General features: G+C 29.3%; 2 protein-coding genes across 2 annotated transcripts in view; one reads left to right on the top strand and one right to left on the bottom strand.

Annotated features, from left to right (window-relative positions):
* Positions 1-8,711, bottom strand: part of LOC106468760 (nostrin-like) — a 62,172-nt gene extending 53,461 nt beyond the window's left edge. Inside the window, exon 1 of the mRNA XM_013929560.2 lies at positions 8,271-8,711. Within this exon, the coding sequence (XP_013785014.2) occupies positions 8,271-8,297 (27 nt within the window). The 5' untranslated portion in view covers positions 8,298-8,711. The remainder of the gene's footprint in view (positions 1-8,270) is intronic.
* A 191-nt stretch (positions 8,712-8,902) lies between these two features.
* Positions 8,903-21,244, top strand: LOC106478743 (co-chaperone protein daf-41-like). The gene is made up of 5 exons (XM_013939339.2): positions 8,903-9,055; positions 12,771-12,887; positions 15,329-15,398; positions 18,112-18,210; positions 21,128-21,244. Exons 1-5 carry the CDS (start codon positions 9,024-9,026, stop codon positions 21,242-21,244), a joined length of 435 nt encoding a protein of 144 aa, XP_013794793.1. The 5' UTR covers positions 8,903-9,023.
* Positions 21,245-23,047: the final 1,803 nt, after the last annotated feature.

The raw sequence follows: 23,047 nt of genomic DNA, 5'->3' as shown, positions 1-23,047 counted from the left end.
TGATCATTATAATTATATGCTATAAATTTAACTAAGTCTGGTCATAAAATAATGTATGATTATGCTTAGCTCGTACAATAAAGTGAAAATGTTATCCTTACTCAAAAGTTTTATAGTAAATTGTAAGTTACACATGTATATAAACTTTTAAACAGGGAAAACAATAATAAAATAAGTTTGGTTTGAATTTTGAATTGAGTGTGCCCTATGTCTATTATATTGTTTGTTTGTTGAATTTCGTGCAAAGCTACATGAGGGCTATCTGCGCAAGCCATCCCTAATTTAGTAGTGAAAGATTAGAGGGAAGGCACCTAGTTATCACCACCCATCGCCAACTCTTGGGCTACTCTTTACCAATGAATAGTGGGATTGATCATCAAAACATAATGCCCCCACAGCTGAAAGGGCGAGCATGTTTGGTAGCATTGTGACTTGAAACTGCAACCCTCATATTGCGAGTCAAGCGCATTATAATAAGACTGTGTCAGATATATTTTACTGAAAGCTAAGTGTTCTGTTAGAAATTTTACACATTTACTGTATGTTATAAATGTTGGCAAAGAAGTTTCATTGTAGTGTGTGTGTGTTTTATAGCAAAGCCACATCAAACTATCTGCTGTGTCCACCAAGGGGAATCGAACCTGATTTCAGTGTTGTAAATCTGTAGATTTACTGCTGTCCCACCAGCAGCAATTTTCATTGTAACCTATTTTTCATAACTAAAAATAAGAGGGAATTATCTAGAGCTGTGTTGAATCTACATGATATAACTAAATTTGTTATATATAGACTATAATTCTTTGTATTTTCAGTATATCATTAAGTAATTTCTCAACAAGTTTGTCGATCATTCTGTCAAAACTAATGGCCTTCTGTTACCTAGATTTATGTTCTTGTGTAAAATGTATTTTCATAAACATAACAAACTAGAAAATAAACCCAATGACTTGTACATGTTTATAAAAATTAAATAAATGACAAATATATCTTTATTGAATTTTGTTACTCAACAAAAAATATTGGTTTTATTTAGCACAAAATTCACTTCAACTATTATACATAATTACAAGCATTAGGGCTCAAATCAATGTTGTTTTGAAAGTCATGCCTTGGATATAATCCTAATTACTTAATGACTTGCATGAAATCACTGAATCATAAAAAGTGTGAAACTTTTATGAACAAGTACCTTGATGGCATACTAATATAAACTATACATTTATCTCCAATGCATGCTCTTTTGTATATTATTATGTGCTTTTCAGATGTTTTAGTAAATACTGTTTATTTTTAGATAAGATAATTTGCCAAAAGTCATTCTGATGTATTAAACCAACTTATCATTTATGTACAAGTAGCTTATGCACTAAACTACAATTCCAAGATAAAAGAATAAATTAACTTGGTCATGTCCCACTACACACACACATTGAAAATACAGATGTATACATTACTTTGCACTTTTACAACATACAATATAATATCATAGATCGTATAAATACTATGTACATGTAATATGCCAATTGCTTTATCTTTATATTTCATAGGAGAATTTTTCTTTTGTTTTTTTTATATAAATACACACACAAAGTGTGGCAAAAGTTACTATTTTGTTGATACAATGGCTACTAAAGAAAATATTATGAAGACGACTGAAACCATTTTAACTACTGTTTGTTTCAGTGTAATACATTCAGATTTAAATTGCACTTTAAATTAAACAAATGAACAGCCAATTTGTAAAAATTTTAGATAATTAAAATGAATGTGCCCAAATTCTTAAATACCTGCTGTTAAACATAGATACATACACACAAACATACTCACATTACAGTGCCAGGTTACAATATCATAATAAATAAACTTAAGGAATTTGTTTAACACAATATAGTTAAATCATATAGTACATCAAAATTCATCCTCAAAAAAGTGAGTGTTTTACATAAAGCTACATGTAGTACATACAGTATATATTAATTGAAAACATCTGCTTTACTTAAAATGTTATCATTCTCAATTATTTTTAATTTATATTTATTTCTTACACAAGAAATATTTTTTCCCAATTTCCATAGTCAAACCACAAAATAGGACTGTCAAAGCTGTTTTGAAAAAGAATTAACTCTCAACAAGATGAGCTTCTCATCAGTTTAGTACATTTTATCATGAAATTTATATAGAAAATATAGAAAAGCTAGAAAGTTAAGACAAAAATAGAAACTGGGAAATTCAAAAGGGCTTATGAAAAACAGCTAACTGTTGCTGATAATTTCAAAATAGCAAGGATTTTTTTAAGTATGTTAAAAGTAACCAATATATGAAAATGGGAATGAGCCCTTAACCCTTTCCAGGCAGGTCACAGTTGAAAGGCCATGTCATCACATTTGTTGACTCGCATTCTAAATTTTATTGAGCTACTAGTTCATGAATTTATGTCAATAAGTTTGGTATCAAACTGTAGATTATAATTCAAATTTTGGTATTATACATTACTCAAATTCTTAATTTAAAAGTAAATATAAAACAGTTCACGTTAAAGATTGATTTTTGTGTGTCACGTGGAATGTTGAATGCAGCACTGGTTCAAATTAGACATTTGTGATGTCAAAATACTAAGTCTATAGATTCATACAAATTAGGAACTCAAACTACCAACATTGACAAGCTAGAATACAAAATAAGAGCTTCTTATCTTTTCTATTTACTAAGATATTGCTCATGTAATGAATCAAACACAGAGGCACCACAGCTACCTCTTTCCATTTTTGGAAACACTCCCTTATATACACTTACTTCTACATATGTCATGAACAACCTTTGAAAGCTCAAAATGTCCCCCTAGAGGTTTTCTCAGCCATTTTAACGTTTTTGGACACACCCCTCTTTCTTTCTAACCAAGATTTCAAGCAGGTAGGTTGTGTCTTTAGTCTGCTCGAATTTCATATTTTTTTTTATACTGAAATACAGCTTAGTTATTATGGTATTGATATAGTAATTTATTATTTTTTGGTTATTCAACTGTATATATATATATATATATAATGTAAAAAAAGTTATTTCATTTCATATCCTCCACATGCGAAATTTTAAAAGACATAGCAACCTACATCAAGCAGCAACCAAGTACAAAAGTGTATAATAATTGAAATGTGACTGTATTTTACAAAATACTAGTCTACTAAAACACAGCCAAGACAAGTTACTTTGTAAAGACTAACGGTCAGTTTTATATTATCAGATATGGTAACATGAGTGCATGTGTGCTGCATCATTGTAACTTCTGTATTGTTAGCCAGGCACGGCTAAAAGGTCAATATAATAAAAATAATAAATATATATAAATGTATAATGTTATGAGATTTAAGCTATTTAGTCTAAACATTTAAATTTTTGTGTTATAACGTGTAGTCATTCTAGAATATAAGATGCATAATTTATATTTATTTCCTAATTTTTTTAAAGTGGTTAAGAGATCGGTAAAATTGACCAAACCCGTACAGAAATTCGATACTGAAAATAACAGATAAAGTATAAAGTTTTTTTCTTAAGGAATGTTTTTTAACTATCTGGACATTATAAAGATTTTGCATGTGAAATTTTAAAACTTTCTTTTGCAACATGCAAAAAGAAAAAAGGCATGAGAAAAACATCGCTTTACAAACCTTATAACTTAATACAAAATTTGATATATTGCGTATGAAAGCATTGTAATGTTTAATGATAATTTGCCAAATTTCGTTACCATATGCTTACTAATTTAAGTTATAAGCATGAAAACTATAACAAGCAAAAATAATAGCAATGATTTTATTAAACACTATGAGATGTCTGTTTTGAAATGTTCTCTTCTGTTTTTATAAGAACGAATGCAATATATTCCTATGCCTCAATAATCTATAGAAAATAATGGGACTAACTTGAGTCATGTAGATATTAATATCTTTATGGTAAGTTAAGATTGAGAAATTAGAAATAAAGCATCAGGACTAGTCAAGGTTTTCTACAATATTTAAAGGGAGGTGAAGTGTCAGATAACAAAGCCTCTCTCTCATTGTTGATAGGTAAATATATATGTGGGCAATTTCTTCATGATTGGTGATCTGCTAATGTTACTCATATTTTTAAAAGGCATGATAAAAGTTGCCCTAGGATTTATGGTTAGTTTTAAATCTGTGGTGAAGAAAATTCTAGAGCATCTAATAAAGAATCTTTATGAAATCATGTAGTGGAATATGATATCATAAAAGAAATTCAACATCCATTCATTAAAGGAAACTCTTACCTTACTAATAAGTTATCCTTTTTTTCTGTAACATTGTTATCTAAATGATGAAAAACATGTGGATTTAGTCTACTTAGATTTTTAAGAAGGTTCTGATCAGGTGCCAAACAGAAGATTGGGTAAGAAAATCACATCAGTAGGGAATGGGAAAGACTAGTTAATTTGATTGTTGTTCTTAATGGGGTCACATCAAATTAGACACGTTACTCGAAAAAGTACCTCAAAGGTCAGTAATTGGGCTTTTGTTTTCTCCTATTTAAATTAATGATATTGATAAGGGCATAATTAGTAAAATCTACTGATAACAATAAACTGTTAGGTATTCTTAAGTGTATTGAGGAAGGTGAGGCATTACAAAATAACTTGGATAAATCGGAAAGTTTGACAAATGACTTTTAATTGTAGTACACTAAGTTCAAGGTAATGCATTTGGATCATATCTCTTTGAATGAGACTTGTTAAAAAAATTATCCTTGTAGGTGTGTGGGATAAGATGGCTCAATGGATTGAAAAGTAGTTGGATGGAAGGAGGCAGAAATATTGAATATGAGTCTAAGAGATTATAATTTCATTGTGTATGTCACTGGTTAGACCACATTTTGGGTTTTGTGTTCCTTAATTTAGGAAGAACATTAAATTGTAGGAAGGGATCAGAGAAGGGCCACTAGGATGATTCCTGGGATAGAAAGGTTGGCATACAAGAACAGATTAAGATCTCTAATATTGTTTTCTCTTCAAAAAGAAGAGTTATAGAGAATTTGATTGATGTGTTTAAGATTGTTTAGAGAATTGATAGAGTTGTTGCATCATATTTTTTCATACTTAATAATGAGAATGGTAGAACTAAGGGAAACAAGTATAAATTACGACAGGATAGGAGTCATCTTCAGGTAAGGCAGTTTTATTTTTCTAGCATGGTAGTTGACCTTTGGAATGGATTTTCTTCAGACGTGTTATGTAGTATACTTAAAGCAGTTTAAGAGAAGGCTTGATAAATATCTGAATGATGAAGTCTGGCTTTGAGTATTTTTATTTTTAAAATTTAGATTATTAAATGAAAAATCCTAAATAGATTAACAAGTCACTTGCTATTTATAAATTATATGTAATATGTTATTTGGTCAAAAATCTAATATAGATGTCATTCTGCTCACTAGCATGACTGAAGAAAAGGAACTTGACATAGTGGTGGATAAATCATTCAAGCTAATATGAGTTTAGTGTACTTATAGACATATTGAATAAAGTAAAAAAAAAGATAATTTTCTCTAAACAAATCACTAATTAGCCCTCATTTGGAATACTGTGTACAGTTTTGGTGTCCTTATGTATGAAAAGATACTAAGTTACTTACAAAGATTCAGAGAAGGGCTGCTGAGAGGATTTAAAGGATGGGTTATCTTATGGGGATATGTTAAAATCTTTTAACTTATCTTCCCTTGCATCACTGATAGAAGATGGGTAAAATGTGATCTTACTGAAGGTTTGAAGATTATCCAGGGAGTTAATGGGACAAACACTACTCATTTTTATGTTATATTCTGAACTTAATACAATGAGAGGACACAGGTTTAAGATTTGGAAAATACATGTTAGGCTCCAGTTAAATAAGTTTACCATCTGCAGTAGTGGAGGCCAGTATTAGAGTTTAAGACAGGCATCATTGAGTTTCTGAAAAGTAATACAAAAGTTTAAATTTTCACTTTTCTAAAATGTGGGTGTGAAAGGAAAGCCTTGAAGGGTCAAATGGTCCTTTGTTGAACTTGTCCATATATTATGCTTAATGTTAGAAAAATTCAGCCTCTTGACAACCATTTTTTCATGTCTTGATTTCATGATGTATTTCATTCCTTATATAAAGACCTATCTTATTTCACCACTTTTTAAAAATCTAAAATAGCTTATCATCTGGTATTTCAAAGTAATTCCTATTTTCATTATCCTCCAAATTTAACCAAGTTTCATAATTCCATTTGTATTATATAGGTTTCCATTTAAACTTGATCCACGAACTCATAAATATTAATTTTGATACTCTATTAGAATAATAGCAACTACTGTAAGCTTATTTTTAAATATGACAGACTGATCTTTAAAACTGTTATTTAACTTTTGCTCTACTCTTTTTTCTAATCTCCCTGTTGACCTAACTATTAGTTTATTAATTCCAATTTCCCAAACTCTCTCAACACCATGCAAGTTTAAACTTTCTTCAGTTCATTTCTTTAGAGATTCCCCAAACATCTTGCTACACAGCCTGCTTAAGTGGAGCTCATCTATAAGAAATAACTTACCTTTAAAGAACAAAATCCCAAACCAGCCTCATGAGAGGCCCCACTAGTAACATTATCCCAAGCAGATAAAATAACATTTTCCAACAGTCTTTAATTTCTACCATTAAGCCAATTTTCTATATACTGTACTTCTTATATTTACAATTAATTCCACATGCATCCATGTTATTGACTCAAATGGGATACACTCATCAAAAAGGTGGAAGTCAAGATATACCCTTTAAACTTTTTATTTGAGATTGCATTCATCTATTACAGACCTACGAATTTGTTTATTCATTTAATTTTGACTTATATTGCAAAAACCAAAAACCTGTGACTAACGAGGCTTCGAAATATGGGGCAGTCACCCTAACTTTGTGTCTTCTCATCCTGTTATATACAGAATACACCACAAAGAAATCAGTTATTTATCCTACTATTCTTCTGTATAATTTTGCAAACTTAAAAAAGGTCATTTTTTATCGTTCTTTACTCAAGGGAGAGGAGAAAAAAATACTTAAATGCATACAGTTTTCCAGTACCTCCCAAGACCTTTTCTTTTTAGAATTTGGGAGTATATATTCACAACCTTTTAACCATCAAAAGTTTCCCTTTAATTAAGCATTTTCCTTTTTCCAAAAAAATATTCTTTAAAAAGTTCTAAGCTCTATTTTTGCAATTAAAAAAAAAGCTTAAAAACCTTAAAGTAAAACTTGATGTTTTTTGCTGACATATATTTTTAATTCTTCTGAATTTGTTAAAAATCAAAGTGGCTACTGACACCAATAAGAAGGTGGCAATTAAAACCACGATAACACTACTGACACAGACAACAGTAAATGAAACTAAAGGATGGGAAGTCTCTATGCCAATTGCATATAGTTTGCCAGCTGCTACAATTCTCCTCATGAGATTGTTTCTCTTTATGGTGATCTAGACAGGTTTGACATTTCTGGAAAGAAGAAAAAGCTTTCACAATGTACATATGTTGATAATCTTCCCTGCTACTAGTAACTATCAGCTTATGATAACTAATTCATTATTTTGTGACAAACCATGAAATATTGGGGTTAGTCAGACAAGCTAATTAAACTGTTGACGTATGTGTCACTGGTCAGCTGAAGTAGTAAATCAGTGGCTCTTATTTTCACCTTCCTGTTGGTGGCAATACCACCAGCCTTTCAACAATGACAGCAGTATTACTAATTTTATTTTGATAAACCTCAGAATTCTTTATTTTATTGCTACTAGTAAAATTCACATTATTGCAAACTAAACATTTTACATTTATTGGTAGTTGAATTCTTATATTATTTCCAGTTCATGAGCAAAACATTAGGCTGAAATATGATAATATAGTATAATCCTCTTCAACTTTCAGCTAGTGTGATTGAACAAACAAAACTATCCTACTCCATTAATATTTTTCCCATTTATAAGACTAGCCACCTAACCCATCTCTTTCAAAATATCGTACAGTTTCAGAATGTCAGTTTTCATAAATAACTGAACACAACTTTTAAAACTAATTTCAATAAAATATATCAAACTAAGGCCATAATATGACTGATGACATCCATGCTGGCTATTTATTTTATCCTGTGATTCATCATTTCTTAAATTCTTAAAGGCACATTAATAATAATATGTAACAAAACTTTAAACTTAAGTTAAAATGAAATAAAATTAAAAATAAAAGTTACATTACTTACCCAAAATGAGTCTTTAAATGACTTCATGATGCCAACTTTTAATTTTATTTATAATAATATTAAATTCATTTACTCTTTTCAATCTAAATTAACTTACAGTGTCTTACCAAATACAAAGCAATTTTAAAAATGAAACTGAAACTTTGAAAGTTGAAATTGAACTGAAAGTAGAACTACAAATTACAATTTAGAAATGGTATGATACTGAGTGAAACCGAATTTCTGAAGGAGTGAAGCAAAACAAAAAGTAAAACGGTTAAATTTAGTCAGTTATGTTTAAAGCTGTCCAGATCATTAGACCAGTTAACTCTATATATTATCCGTTTATAAGTAATAATATAATAATGTTTAACATAATACACACAAAATTACTCCAGTATAGCACGAACATACGAAAACATTATAACAACCATCCGATTCTCTTCTGACGATTTAGTATAACGATATCATTCCTCCAGTAAGTATCCCGCATCTCCGATAAACATAAATCTTAAAGGTTATTGGTTAATAATAAAAAGTGTTGTTGAATATAAAATATAAGTATTTTTTTATTGTAAGTAGGTTTTAAGAAATGTATCGAAGTATAATTATACACCGCTATATTTATTTTATTATTGTTTGATTTTATGTGTTACCTATCTTTACATTGGTCCACAAAATTCAACCAAAAGTTGAATGCGTAATAACTTTGGTGTTCACATGTTTTACTAAAAAGAGTTTTAGAAATTCGCTAAGTGTTAGGGGAAACAAAACATGTCGTCTGATATTCCCACCGATAACCGTGAGTAAGTATTTCCAGGTGTTAGTAAATACTTGTATAAGACAATTTCGATAAGTAAGTTTTGTGTGTGTGTAAATGTTTTCAGTTTGGTTTCATGAATGATTGAGTTTATAAGTTATAATGAGTTAGGCTTAGAAACCAAGTTCGAAGTCGAAGCATAACTAAAGAACGCCATCTAATGTTTCGAGAAAATTCTTCGGGTAGACTATGCATCATTGCATGTTTTATGCATTATGTGGTTTTAAAATGGGATAGTTCAGTAGGTGGATAATATTACTTTATTTATAACATATATTCAATGAATATTGAACTTAAGTTAAGCTATACATACGATTACGAGAGCTATAGGTTAGAAGGAAAATTAAAGTTAATTGTGGGCATTTTGAATTTGAAAGTGACTGATCGAAGTGGAAATATTACTTTAAGTTTAATAATTAATAATATAATATGGAAAGACTAAAGCTAAGTAAAGAGTTAAAATTAGTGTGTTTTGACTATTGATTCAGTTATTTGTATTCTTGAATATAATATAAATCAAATTGGCTAGCGATGTAACCTAAATTGATCAATCTACTATAGTCTATAGTATAAGGAAGCACATTATGCTAATATAATATTCATCGAACTATAAATGGTTAATGAATTAAAATAAAAACCAAAATAAATTCACCTAGAACCTTCTAGGTCTAAAAAACAAATGAGACTAAGAGTGCAAACATAATGTTAATAAGGTTTTGCAAATCCTATATCTAGCCTTAGTACAGTTTTGGCTTCAATGAACTGCTCTAGATACAGGCAGGAGCAGTCCATTAAAGCCAAAACTCTATCATGTTAACACTGACAAAATGCTCTTGAATTTGAAACAATACATCTAGACTTATTCTTTAGATAAATTTTCTGATATATATATATTTGAGGAATTTTCACTCAATGAAATGTGTTTGGCTTTATGATTTTAGTTTAACTCTTATATTTGTTTACAGATGTTTCAAGGCTACATTAAATTTGAGTTAGTAATCATGGTAAAATTGGTGCATCTAACCCAACACATTTATAACTGAAACGCATACCATTAATTGTCACAGTTAAGACATAGTAGGGGTGCAGCACTTAGCTCCTTTGGTAAAGTGCGATGTTAGAACTTGGCAAATTTTCAAAGAGTGTGTTCTTTTAGAAAGGTATATTATTTTGTTTATTTATTCTTCCTTTCATTAATAATATTGGTTATATTAGTAACTATATCAAATGTAATTATTTTTATTTTTCATTCATTATTATACTTTTTTATTTATTAAAGTACATATTATTTTATTATATGTTAGCTTGGAATTTGTACTTAGGGCTAACCCTAAATCTTCTAAGCTGGTCAAACCTCATGAGATATTAGACACACAGCTGAAAATATTTTAACAGTAAGAGTACCCAGCTAATGAACCATTGCATTCTAAGTGCATTCAGAATATTTGCTTAATTTAAATTTCTTACCGTTTACTATAGACCCTCAGTTAATTATATTATTTTGATTAACCCTACCGAGACGGGTATTTCTATGAACACGGGTCAAAGGAACAATAGTGAACTACTATTTTATGAGTGTATGTTAATAAGTTTGGTATCAAATTGTAGATTATAACTCAAATTTTAATATTATACATTAATTTCTTAATTTATAAGTAAATATTAAAACAAATCCTAAATATTGATTTTTGTGTGTCATGTGGTTATGTTGAATGCAGTATTAGTTCAGATTGGATGCATGTGATTTCCAAATACACACAAAGTCTGTAGTTCTTACGATTTAGAAACTAAAGTTATCAATATTGACAAGCTAGATATAAAATAAGGTCCTCTTACCTTTTCTATTTGCTGAGATATCATTACATTTATTGAATCAAAAACAATGGCCTTGCCCACCTTTTTCCATTTTTGGAAATGCTTATGTATACCTTTTTCTGTCTATGATGTGTGAATAGCCAATCGAAAGCTCGAAATGTCTCCTCTGAGCCTCTTTAAAATATTTATGTAAGAAACCCTTTCCTTTCTTAGTAGATTCTAAGTGATGAGGTAAGACATTATTGAGCTTGTAAAATTGTGTTTTTTTAAACCAAATACAGCTTAGTTACTAAGCATGAATAAATTATAGTGAAATTCTGTGGTATTGATATAGTAATTTATGGTTTTTGTTATTTCAAAATGCATATATAAAACCTAAAATATTATTTTGTTTTTGATTCTCCACATGCAAAATTTGATAAGGCTTACAAATTACAGAGTTTGTAACTAGAAAAGATAATTGTTTTTTATACTTCTTTATTTACCATTCTATGTTTTAAGAAAAATAACTGAAATTTAAGAACTTGTTTGTAAATAGTAATAATTTACATACATATATAACGTATTATAACCAAAATTGACTGCATTTTACAAAATACTGGTCCTCTAGAACATAGCCAAGACAGGTCACTTTGTATAGGCAAGTTTTAGATTATTTGAGACAGTAACATGAGTGCACTTGTGCCTCATCATTCAACTTCAATAAATTTTTATATATGTATGATGTTATAAGATTTAAGCTATTTAGGCTAAACATTTGTATTTTCGTGTTATAATTTGTAGTGATTCTAGAACTTACATCTATTTTCTATTTTTTTCTGATGGTTACGAGGTTGGTCAAATCGACCAAACCCATATAGTGATACAGTAGTGAAAATAACAGATAAAATATAAAATTTGTTCTAAAACAACATTTGATAATTATCTACATGTTGTAAAGATTTTGCATGTGAAATTTGAAAATTTTCTGCATGAACAAATCATTAATGAAAGAACCTTAAAACTTAATTTTTAAAAATATTATATTTTGTGTATGAATGCCTTGTAATGTTTACTGATAATCTACAAAATTTTGTAAACATAAGATACACTTACTGTATTAAAAGTAATAGCATGAAAACTGTAACAAGCACAAAATTGTTATGAGGTCGGTCCCTGTGACTGAGTCTGTAATGAGAGAATTAAATAGCTGAATTAACATTTAAAAGAAGTTCTAGAAACATCATGGGACTGGTTTGTGAGTTGGCCATCTATGAGCTATACTGATGGCCAGGTTGGTTTCAGTTTCACTTTAAATACATATCTTACTCTGATCTGAAGTTATTATTTACAGTTCTGTAGAAATTTTGGAGAGGTATGGAAGGTAGTTTCGACAGTTGTTCTTTTGTATTTTTCATCATACATTATTCAATGTTATGATTAATAAAATATTCTCTTATAGTTCTTTGGTAATAGGGTTTAAAACTACAGATGGCATTAATGGAAAGCAGATGATTATCATAAATAATTACATATATTCTATGAAAGTAATCCTAAAGTTGGTTTCTAAAATACATTAATTTATGCATCTCAGCTGTGTTAGTACTCATGAGTTTATGCCACTTTGGTGTTTTGTTTTTGAATATTCATAATGTAATAATTTTATTATTCTACACTGAGAATAACTGAAATGTTAACACTAGAATTCTTAAAAAAAAGTATTTATTAAAACTTTCAAAAGTTGAACGTAATTAAATTCACAACTTAAAAATGCCATGTGTATGCTTTTACAAATGAAATAACTGAACTCCTGTCTTCCACCTCAATGGTATGACTTTGACATAAGAAACTTTTGCTTTCAGAATATTATAATTTTGTTATTAAAAATCTAACCCTGATTTCAACAGAATACTTCCTCCTCCTGTGTTATGGGCTCAGAGAAAAGGTCACATTTATCTAAAGATTGCGCTAGAAGATTGTAGGAATCCAACAATAAAGTTAGAAAAAGACAAATTATACTTCAGGTAAGTTCATATAGAAATATAGTTAATAGCAACTCATTCAAGTATAATAAAAGTTTTATAATTCTGTTTTATTTTCCCAGTTTAATTAGTTGCTATAAATGTAATTAGAAGTAAAACTTATTCAGGTCTTTTAAAATATTTAGATTTCTGTTTTATATTTAATTTTTTGCACAGTCTGATTGTATACAGTACAGTATAAAGGTGTGATGCAATGATGCATATTTATTCTTCCATTTGTGGTATTCTTATCAGTGTTAAATGCTCTCTCTCTCTTAGTGTGGGCCAGGAAGGGCTCAGCCGTTAGTGGGCTAGACTATGGCTCTCAGATTTCTTGGTTTGCACCTCATTACCACACACACACAAAAAAAAAACACTCTACACTTTAGGTCCATGGATGCATTATAAGAGAGACTGTCAGATCTCACTAGTTGGTCTTATAAGAATAGCCCAAGAGTTGGTAGTATTGACTACCTTGTTTCCTTTTAGTATTTATCACTTCAAAACTAGGGATGGTTGGTGTAGGTTGCCTTTGAGTAGCTATGGGTAAAATTAAACAATTAATCTTATAGTGTGGCCTAAGTTTCTTATCTTGTATATTTATGTTAACATTGTAAATGACATTTTCCAAAGTTTTCAAATTCTTCTCATCAGATAAGAAACTTAACTTCCTCCTTAGATGCAACAATCTGAGCTTCCCTGTGAGACAGTTTTTGACATGGCATGTGAAAGATTTCCTATCCTATATCTTCTCATTGTTTTCATCATATCCAGGCTTATTTTGAAAGTAGATTCCTTGAACAGAGTACCATTTGATAATAATAAAAATTTTCCATTTATCTAATGGACTGCCTTTCTTATTAGGGTTGCATACCTGTGTGTGTGGCTGCAGTAACCTCTTAGGTAAGCATTGTGCATTGTACCACAATTTTTTTCTTGAGGACTGGGTAGGTTGATTAATCTGTACTGTATATATGACCTGTATGGTAAGGTTCAGAAGTATTCTTCATTCTCAGTTTTGTATGATAGCTATTTAATGAATTCATTGCACTACTTTTTAAGGTGGTGTAACACTGTTTGAATGCACCATAAATTTAACTTTGGGGTTGTCCACTTGGCATCTTACAACAATATGAAGTATAGAAAGTGAAACTCATCTCTCATTTTATTTTCTATTTTTTGGACACTTATGTGAGTAGGCTGAGGTATCGAAGTTACTTGTACACAATAGGTTTTTAGAATGCCCATTAAATTGTCCTAGGTTCTGCCATAGTGTGTGTTCTGAGTTCTGTGACAGGTCACATTTCTCTCCAATGATCTGGGCATGAATATTAATGCATATTTGCAAGTGATGTTGCCCTCTACCATGTTGCTATTCTGTGAGGTTCATCGTCCAAGACACCTGCTTTCTCCAGGAGTGTCAAGCATCTTTTTTGCTTTCTTCCATGTTACCTCCTTTACAATGTAGTAATTTTAGCTAAACATATAGGAGGTATCTCATTTTAAATTGTGTTCATAATAAAATATAGTTGAAAGAGATATCTGTAAGTTCTAATCATCTCCCCATACCAATAGATTATGGGAGAAAATCTAAATGTAGTTATAGAATTGGCAAGTGTATGTCATGCTATCACATGACTGTTGGTGATTTGTTTACAGAATCTAACAGTAGGTGGTGTTATTTGTGTATTATTACACACACATAATAATTCTTAGATGAGAATTTATGTGATATTAAAAGTTAAAAATTATAAGAGGAATGTGGATGAACAACAGAAAAAATAAGGTTTTGATGTCAAAGCAAGAATCTTAGTAAAATGTATTTTACTATTTTTAATTTTGTAGTATATAATTCTTTGTTCTTATAATTTTTGATTTATTGTGTGACCAAGATGGGTTGACTGACTCTCTGTACTCCTATAACTCAATTCCTTGCAGTTTTTAAAATTCATATAACTGTGTTGATATATGTAATCTTTTATTGACTATTGTGCTTTTATCCATCACAACAACACTAATTTATGTGTGTAAACATTTATTTTCATAAACCAACTTTTTGTTATATTCACAAAAACATTTCTTAGTTGAGTTAGGTTTCCTACCTCATTAAGACTGCTTAGTAATGAAGTGAAAATGACAATGAAATTTTCATCATTTAGGTTATCACAGAATGATTTGCTAAGTGTTATGTTAAAACTACATTTACATGTGGACTTACTGGGTACTCTTTTTTTGTGTGAGGCAGAATTTTTATTTAAACTATTTTTCAGAAGCTAATTTAGTAGTTTTAATATATGTATATTTCTTTTTATTCATTTATAACTGTTTAAATATTGGTGTTAATTATGGAAACTTCAAGGTAAAAATTCTCCATTACTGTTTAGGAAATAGAGGTAAAATGATTTATTTGAAGTCCAAGTTTTTTTGTTGTTGTTTTTTTTCAGAGGAAGTGGAGGCACAGAGGGTAAAGACCATGAAATTACTCTTGACTTTCTTAAAGAAATTAAACCAGATGTGAGTTATTCTTATATATTTTAATAAAGTAATATGAATTTTTGTTCTGTTAGCATTCTAAAACTTAATTACTCTTTTTCATGTTTTGTATTTACCCGAGAACACAGGAAAACAAAGTATGTATATCGTATCCTTTTTATAGAGTTACCTTCAAAATTTACTAAGATGACTTTATTATCAATGTATGTCAGTAAACTTGTCATCAAAATGTAGTTTATAGTTCAAACTTTAATATCATATAAGATTTAATTTTAAAAGGAAATATTAAAACAAATTCTGTTTTCACTTCTCTGTCTCATATGAGAGCATTTGGCTCTGATTTACCAATTTTATATTTTCTTTCTACTCTTATATGATCTTTTGACTTTGTCACAATTTACACACTTATTCTATAGATATTGCTAATTCATAATGTAAATTTATAGCTTCTTTCTTTACTGACAAGAAAGTCAAACCCTTAGGCATTGCCCCACCTATTCATATCCTGTCTTTCAAAAGATATAAATATTTTTTTCTGACATTTGCTACTGAATTATTTATAACCAATAGAAAGAGAGAATTCTACTGTATTTAATTTTTACAAAGCTACTTTGGTATTTTGCATCTTGTTTTGAAGTACATGACCTCAGGTTCTTTGTTTGCCATTGTGGTGTTCATCTCAGTCAGCTAAAGGAACTTGTTAACTCATTTATAGCTCAGTTAAAAAGTCTGTTAAATTTATTATAGTTTTAGGACATTATTTTTTATGCATGATAATATTTTGTGTTCGAAATTGCATATTTGATGTAAAGAAATTATATAGTGGAACACTAACATTATTACAAAAACTATACTCACAGTACATTGTCTTTTTTGAGTGCAAAAACTTGAAAAAGACGAGTCCAGACGTGTACTAAATTTCTTGTTTTTGTGTATATTTTTTATTATTATAAAGGTGGCTAAAATGGAAAAAATAGAAACTTGTTAGATAAGAAAACTTAATTGAAGAAAACATTACCTAAAAATTACTCGTGATAGCATGTGTACATTGCAAGGTATGATTGTGATTTGACTGTGCTGCTAGTAACTCAATCGTTTTTTTATACACAAAGCTGTTCTATTGGGATATATGGCTTTTGGCATATTCTGAGTCTAAGTGCAGCTGTAAAGCAATATAACTAAGTGAACCAATATTTGAAAGGTCTCTTTGCTTTGGCTGTAAGAATAAATAGTGTGTAATTAATTGTCTGTTACAATATGCAGTCATTTTAGAAAGAAAAGGGGGTAAGTTAGATTTTTTCATGATTTTTCAATTTTTACTCTACATTGGTGAATTTGCTACTGTTAGGGCTAGGGTAGAGAAAATAACAGGTGAAATATACAGTTTTATTGAAAAAACTTTTTCTATTCATTTAAGACAACAAGAGGTTATACATATGGAATAAAAAAACTGTAAAAAAATTTATTCTTAACATATATTCTTTTTGCACTTAGGCTAATTAGAATACGAGTCAGATTGACTCCATAAGTTCACAGACATAATAAAAAATGTTATAAAAAATCAGATATTTTTTGTATATAACAGACTTGTATTGTTTACTAAAAGCATGCCATATTTCATGAAGATGATCTTAATACATTCAAAGTTAAAGTATGTCTAGTTACAGGTAGTTTAACAATAACAGATACCTGTAAGTCTGTTTACTAGGATTTCTTTCTTAAAACTTCTGAACTCAATCTTTCAAATTGGTGTGTGATAATGATCTTTATAATAAATTTTATCTTTAGTAAATAGTAAAGGAAACTTTTGTATGATAAGATTAGTGACTTTACAAGAATGATGTAATTCTCTATCAAACTGTATTTTACACTTAGATTAATGAACCAATTAGTATATGATATTTTGTCCACAACAGAAATTGTATTGATACTTGCTTTCTAAAACTACATCAAAAACTAGCTTTATTTCTTTCACATATTTCAATTTTTAATTTTTATTGTGTTATACTATTTTTCTCAAGATCATGACTGTGACTTGGAGCAGTTTTGGATTGGTCTTTTTTTTATTTTATATTTTCCAAATATTACACCTGTAATGCTGCAATAAAAAAGTGACTTATCCAAAATGTCAGTGTATGAGTGTCTTGATAAATGGCTTTAGTGGTCCAATAAGTATTATTTTATAATATTTAAATTTTCCTACTTTTAATAAGGTATACTTCAGCTATAGAAAACAACATAGTCTACCAAATACACTGTGGGTTAAGACTTATGACAAATTATATAGCAGAAAAAAAAAGATATATATTCATATATAATATATGTCTGTGTTATATATAGTTATTGTCAAATATTGTCTTCTTGTAAGCCAATAAGTGCAAAAATATTTAAAATAATAATCACTATTAGGCAAAGAAAATGTCTAATGTATATTTATTGTTAATATTTACTACTCAAACAGTCAACGTGCACTTGGGAAAAGCATTAAATTTTGAAGGTTTTCTGATTTAAATCATATATACATGTCTGACACAAACTGGTGGCTTTTAAAAAACTTTGTTGTAAATTTTCAGCAAGTGCAATTGAAGTACATTCTTGTAACCCCTAGAATAAATCTTCAAAAAATATATATATTGTGTAGAATTATTAATAATTCCTAGTTTGAGTGCCCTTAATATTAATGTTTTTTCAAAGATAGGTTTTAAGGTGTACTAAGTTATTGTTCTTTTGGTAGGAATCCAAATATCTAGTCAAAGGACGAGAAATAGAATTTATTCTTGTAAAAGGACAAGAAGGTCCATATTGGCAAAGGTTGCTTAAGGATGACATGAAGGTAATTGTAATGTGGTTTCTAAATCTTGAGTTAGTTTTCTTTTCTTTTTTTTCTCTCTCTCTAAAATTTTATAACTTTTCTAGATTTTTTCTCAAACTATAGTTCATAGATCAGAGCACATAACCATGTTTGTTTTTGCTTATATTTTAGGTAATTTCAAGATGAGGCCTCAGTATTGTTTAAGTATTTATGAAACAATTTCTTTATAACTTTGTTATATCCTCATGTTAAAGTGAATATTAATTTTATAACATGTTTACACTCTCAGTTTTTTGATAAGTCAAATAATAATTAAAAGATTATTTTCATTTCTGTTATCAAGTGTTCTTGTTACTTTGAATTATAAGAAAAGAATAAATTTGTAAGAAGCTGAGAATTTAGTGCAACAAATCCCAAAGAATCAAACCAATAGAAGTAATTAACCCTGATCATCTTATGGTAAGACCTTTGAATAATTGATGTTTTACCTGTACTTTACAGAAATATGTGTTATTACTTTATTTTTTTGTTGTTTTTTTGAGCAGGCCTAAAATTAACTAACAACAGCAGCAAAAAATGAAAGATTAGACTTCAGACCCCTATATCCTTCCATTTAAATTTGGTACCTTTTCACTGTCCCTTAATAATTCCAACGTAGTAACTTTATTTCAAGTTGCTTACTAGCTCGTAACTTGGAATATGATTTTTAATTTATTAATCAAAAGAAAATAATCACTGTAGCATTGTAAGTGAGATTTCTCTTGTGTCATTTGTTTAAATGACACATGCATACTGTAATTTCAAGCATAAACACTGTCCAAAACGTTTTTAATATACTAAAATAAATAAATTTCCCTTAGTGAAATGTATATACTGTTAATTTTGTGTTAAACTTATTTTTGAAGGACTGATGTACAACTTGCTGTATTGGATATGTTCATCATACATACTGAGTCAACTAAGAAACGTTATATACAGACAGCTTGAATATCAGATTGGAGGTTTTTAGAGAGTTTGGTGAAGAACATCCCATAGCTGCAAAGAGTAGCTAACAATCAAATGTGAATGTATCAGACAACCACAGTAATTTGATGAATAACACATGTCTAGGGACATTAGTATGTGTTTGTAAGATAAGTTTTTAAGACACAGTGAAATAAATATGACGTAGGATTTTATTCATTTTGAAATAAACAAGTCTTGGGAATCATGCTGTACAGCTGAAACTGAAACGTGTATACGTTTGTGCATACATACATATGGTCATTACCTTATTTAAAAAGAAGACCAAAGTTATATGTTTAGGTTTCTACCCTCTTTATTTTTAGAAACTTAATTCTAAGAATATTTAGAAATATTTAACAGTTCTTGAGACTGGTAATACATTGTATTCATGCCTTTTCCTTAACTATATATACAGAGTGGAGTCAAAGTGTGCATGCTCTGGCCTTTTATATTGTGCTATTAAAAATGGTATGAATTTAATGCCAGAGTTATCAACTTTTCATGTTACTCTATACGGCTGATTTTGCAACAGCTTGTGTTAGGGTAGAGAAAATACTAGATACAGTATAGAGGGACACTGAAAAAAATTGGAATATACATTTAGATGGTTGTAGAGGTTATGCAAATACAATTTTCAAATTGAATGATAGACAAAAGTATTTTTATTCTTCACATGAACATCACCAGTCAGACTGACTTCAGTATTTCACAGACATATCTTTAGTACAAAAACTTTAGTTGCATATCTGATTTTTTGTGTACAACTGACTTGTACTTTTGAATAAAGGTTTGCTACATTTCCTGAATATACACTTTGTAAATTCAAAATTATAGTCAACACTACTTCTTTAATATGAGGTCGGTCAGATGTACTGATCTCATGCATATTCAGTTTATCATCAAGTTTCATCAATCTCTCTTGTTTAAGGGGTCTGTTAGTGTATCAGAAAAACAAAACAAAAAATTCTGATATTCTACATTACTCTAATATTAGAGTTATTTCTTCCATGTTTTTCTTTAGTTCCTAAAGCAATTTTCTGAAATCAAACAAGTCTGCTGAATGATTTTTAAAAGCTTTTCCTCTTTCTTTGAATCAGTATTAGTTTGCTATGCCTAGGTATATCTTAATGGAGTTTAGCTACTGTATTTTTAATCTGCTTTTGATTTATTTTTAGGCTTGTGGTCCTTTTGTAGGTGGTATATAGATAACTGAAGTGGGTGGGTCAACACTTGTTATATTCCCAAAGTAATCATACCTAGGGAATTTTAGAACAACAACAACATTCATATTTGAATTTATAAATGAATTACAAAATGAATGCAATAATTAACATTCATTTAGAAAAAAATGTTTGTAGCATAAATTGTCAGGCTGTAGCATACATAGGTTTCTATTTTTCTAGGGCATTGTACTTTAGGTCTTTGGAGAGAACAGAATACTTTGTATATTTGTTGATTTTATGTGCATCACAATGATCTATTATACAACGGATTCAAAGAAAGAATACTAATTAAAATACCTGTGGCTCTATTGCTGCTAATCAATTAAATTAAAGAGAAATATGTTGTGAAAAATACACAATGAAAGATTTTTTTAAATTATATAAAACTGCAAATATGACTTACAGACAGACTTCCTAATAAGTGAAACCTAAAACTCGTATTCATTGCCAGTGAGATAAAAATAAAAGTAACTTGAATAAATTTTGTGGTTTTCTGTGAAACATTGTCGCAGCTCATTCATATACAAGTTTGTAATGATTAAGAATAAGGCATATGCCCCATTATCTCTCTACATTATGTTATCATATTTTGCAGTTTGAATTGTTGTATTTGGTTGTGTTTGTACACTGAAATACAGTTATTTAACTGATGACTACTTTCTTTAATATCGGTTTTTTTTTCTCTTCTCATATTTACATTTGCTCTCTAGCATCATTGGCTTAAAATTGATTTTAACAAGTGGCGAGATGAAGATGACTCGGATGATGATGATAAAATGGACAAAAATGCAGACTTTAACGAGGTGAGAAACTATTTAAAAATTTAATTATACTCAAAATAGCCATTTTCTTTTGTTAAAATAAATACTGAAATTAAGGCACATAATAAGAGAATAGCTAAATATAATTACTAATTAGATTTAGCTTATCATATATGCTACTAACCATGACAAAATGTGATAACAGAATGAAATAATTGGTCTTTTCCAACGCTCAAATTTATAATAAAATTATGTTTTGCTAAGTTTTAGTTAGATTATTTTTCCATTTTCTAATCATACACTCATATTTGTTTTAGATAGATTATTCACAAAAAGTCTAACAATTATTTTGATTTATTAAACTAAATGTATGCATGTTTGTGCTTATCAAAGCTTCATGTAAAACATAAATTAGTGTAATTTTTTCCACTGTTAAAACTTAACATTTACAGACTGGTATTAGTAATTTTATGTATTTTAACCCTATCAGGACATGTACTATTATTTTACAGAACCTTGTAACCACCATGTAATAATTGTTGGTATACATATTATAACAATGAAAGTACTTATTGCACCTTCATGAAATTCGACAAGCTTTCAGTGAACTTTTAAATCTTTCATAAATAAAACATCAGAATTTTTAAGTAAGTATTTTTACTAAAACTTACTGTTTAAATATATTATGTCAGAGTGTTGACTGCTCTGAGTGCAATGTGAATTTCGTATATTAAGATTAAGAATACTTTTATTCTTCTGAAAATTTTCAAATTTTGTTTGCATAATCCCTAAAATCTCCTAAACAAATATCAAATGTTTTAATTTTTAGAGAAATTTTTATATTTGATCTGTTAATTTTCTCTATCCTAACTCTATATGAAGTTGGTCATTTTGACCAACCTTGTAGCCACCCAAAAATAATTTAAATAAATTCTAAATTACCCTCTTTTTTTTTTCTAGAATGACATCAGATTGTTATATGAAACTTGATTTGTTTATCCTAAATAACTTAAATATCATAACAGTATACATCTATTTATACTTAAATTCTATTGTTTTATTGCCCTTTGAACCATGTATAAATTAATATTCCCACCATAAAATTTGAAATTCCTTGGTGAATGTGTAGCTCACATTACCCTATCAAATTACATAACACACTAGCTATTCTATATTTTTTATTCTTAGTTTACCTTATCTAACCTAAAAAGTTTATAATTCTTACATTTTAGTTATTTTTATAATAATAAATAAAGAATACATATGAAAAAGAAAAAAGTTCTTACATTGGTTTTGTTCTTTTTTGCTGTTGCTGACTCTTAGCCATACATTTTTGTACTAATGGTACTACTGCAATAAATATTTTTTTATTTAATTAAATATTGATCCAAAGAACACGGAATAATAACATACCAAATGCAAAATATGTCCCATAATTATCACAATTATTCTGGCTTTCTAACTCTGTGACAAGAGCCATGAGCCCCCAGACCCCTCCTAGATTGAGTTGCCTTTGGAATCTGGGTAGCTGCTCTTAGCAGCTCCTTATAATTTCAATCTCTCATTGTAAAATCTGCATGTCCAGCCAAGCACCCCCATTATTTAACTCCTTCCTACACCACTGACTGTTATTGGTACTATATCCACCAACCTCATCATCACTGCTGTGGGATGGCTCCTAACAACTGACTGTTTCATTCAAGGTCTGTTGTTCCTACTCTGCATGTCATTTATTGTTATAATTGCCTCGCTTATTTTCTTGGCCCAGCATGGCCAGGTGGTTAGGGCGCTCGACCCCCTAATCTGAGGGTCGCGGGTTCGAATCTCCATCACCCCAAACATGCTCGCCCTTTCAGCCGTGGCGGTGTT

The sequence above is a fragment of the Limulus polyphemus genome, unplaced genomic scaffold, assembly GCF_000517525.1.
Source record: "Limulus polyphemus unplaced genomic scaffold, Limulus_polyphemus-2.1.2 Scaffold0, whole genome shotgun sequence".
In the NCBI taxonomy this organism is placed as follows: domain Eukaryota; kingdom Metazoa; phylum Arthropoda; class Merostomata; order Xiphosura; family Limulidae; genus Limulus; species Limulus polyphemus.
Note: the sequence above shows the minus strand (reverse complement) of the source record. Positions and strands in the feature narration are given on the sequence as shown.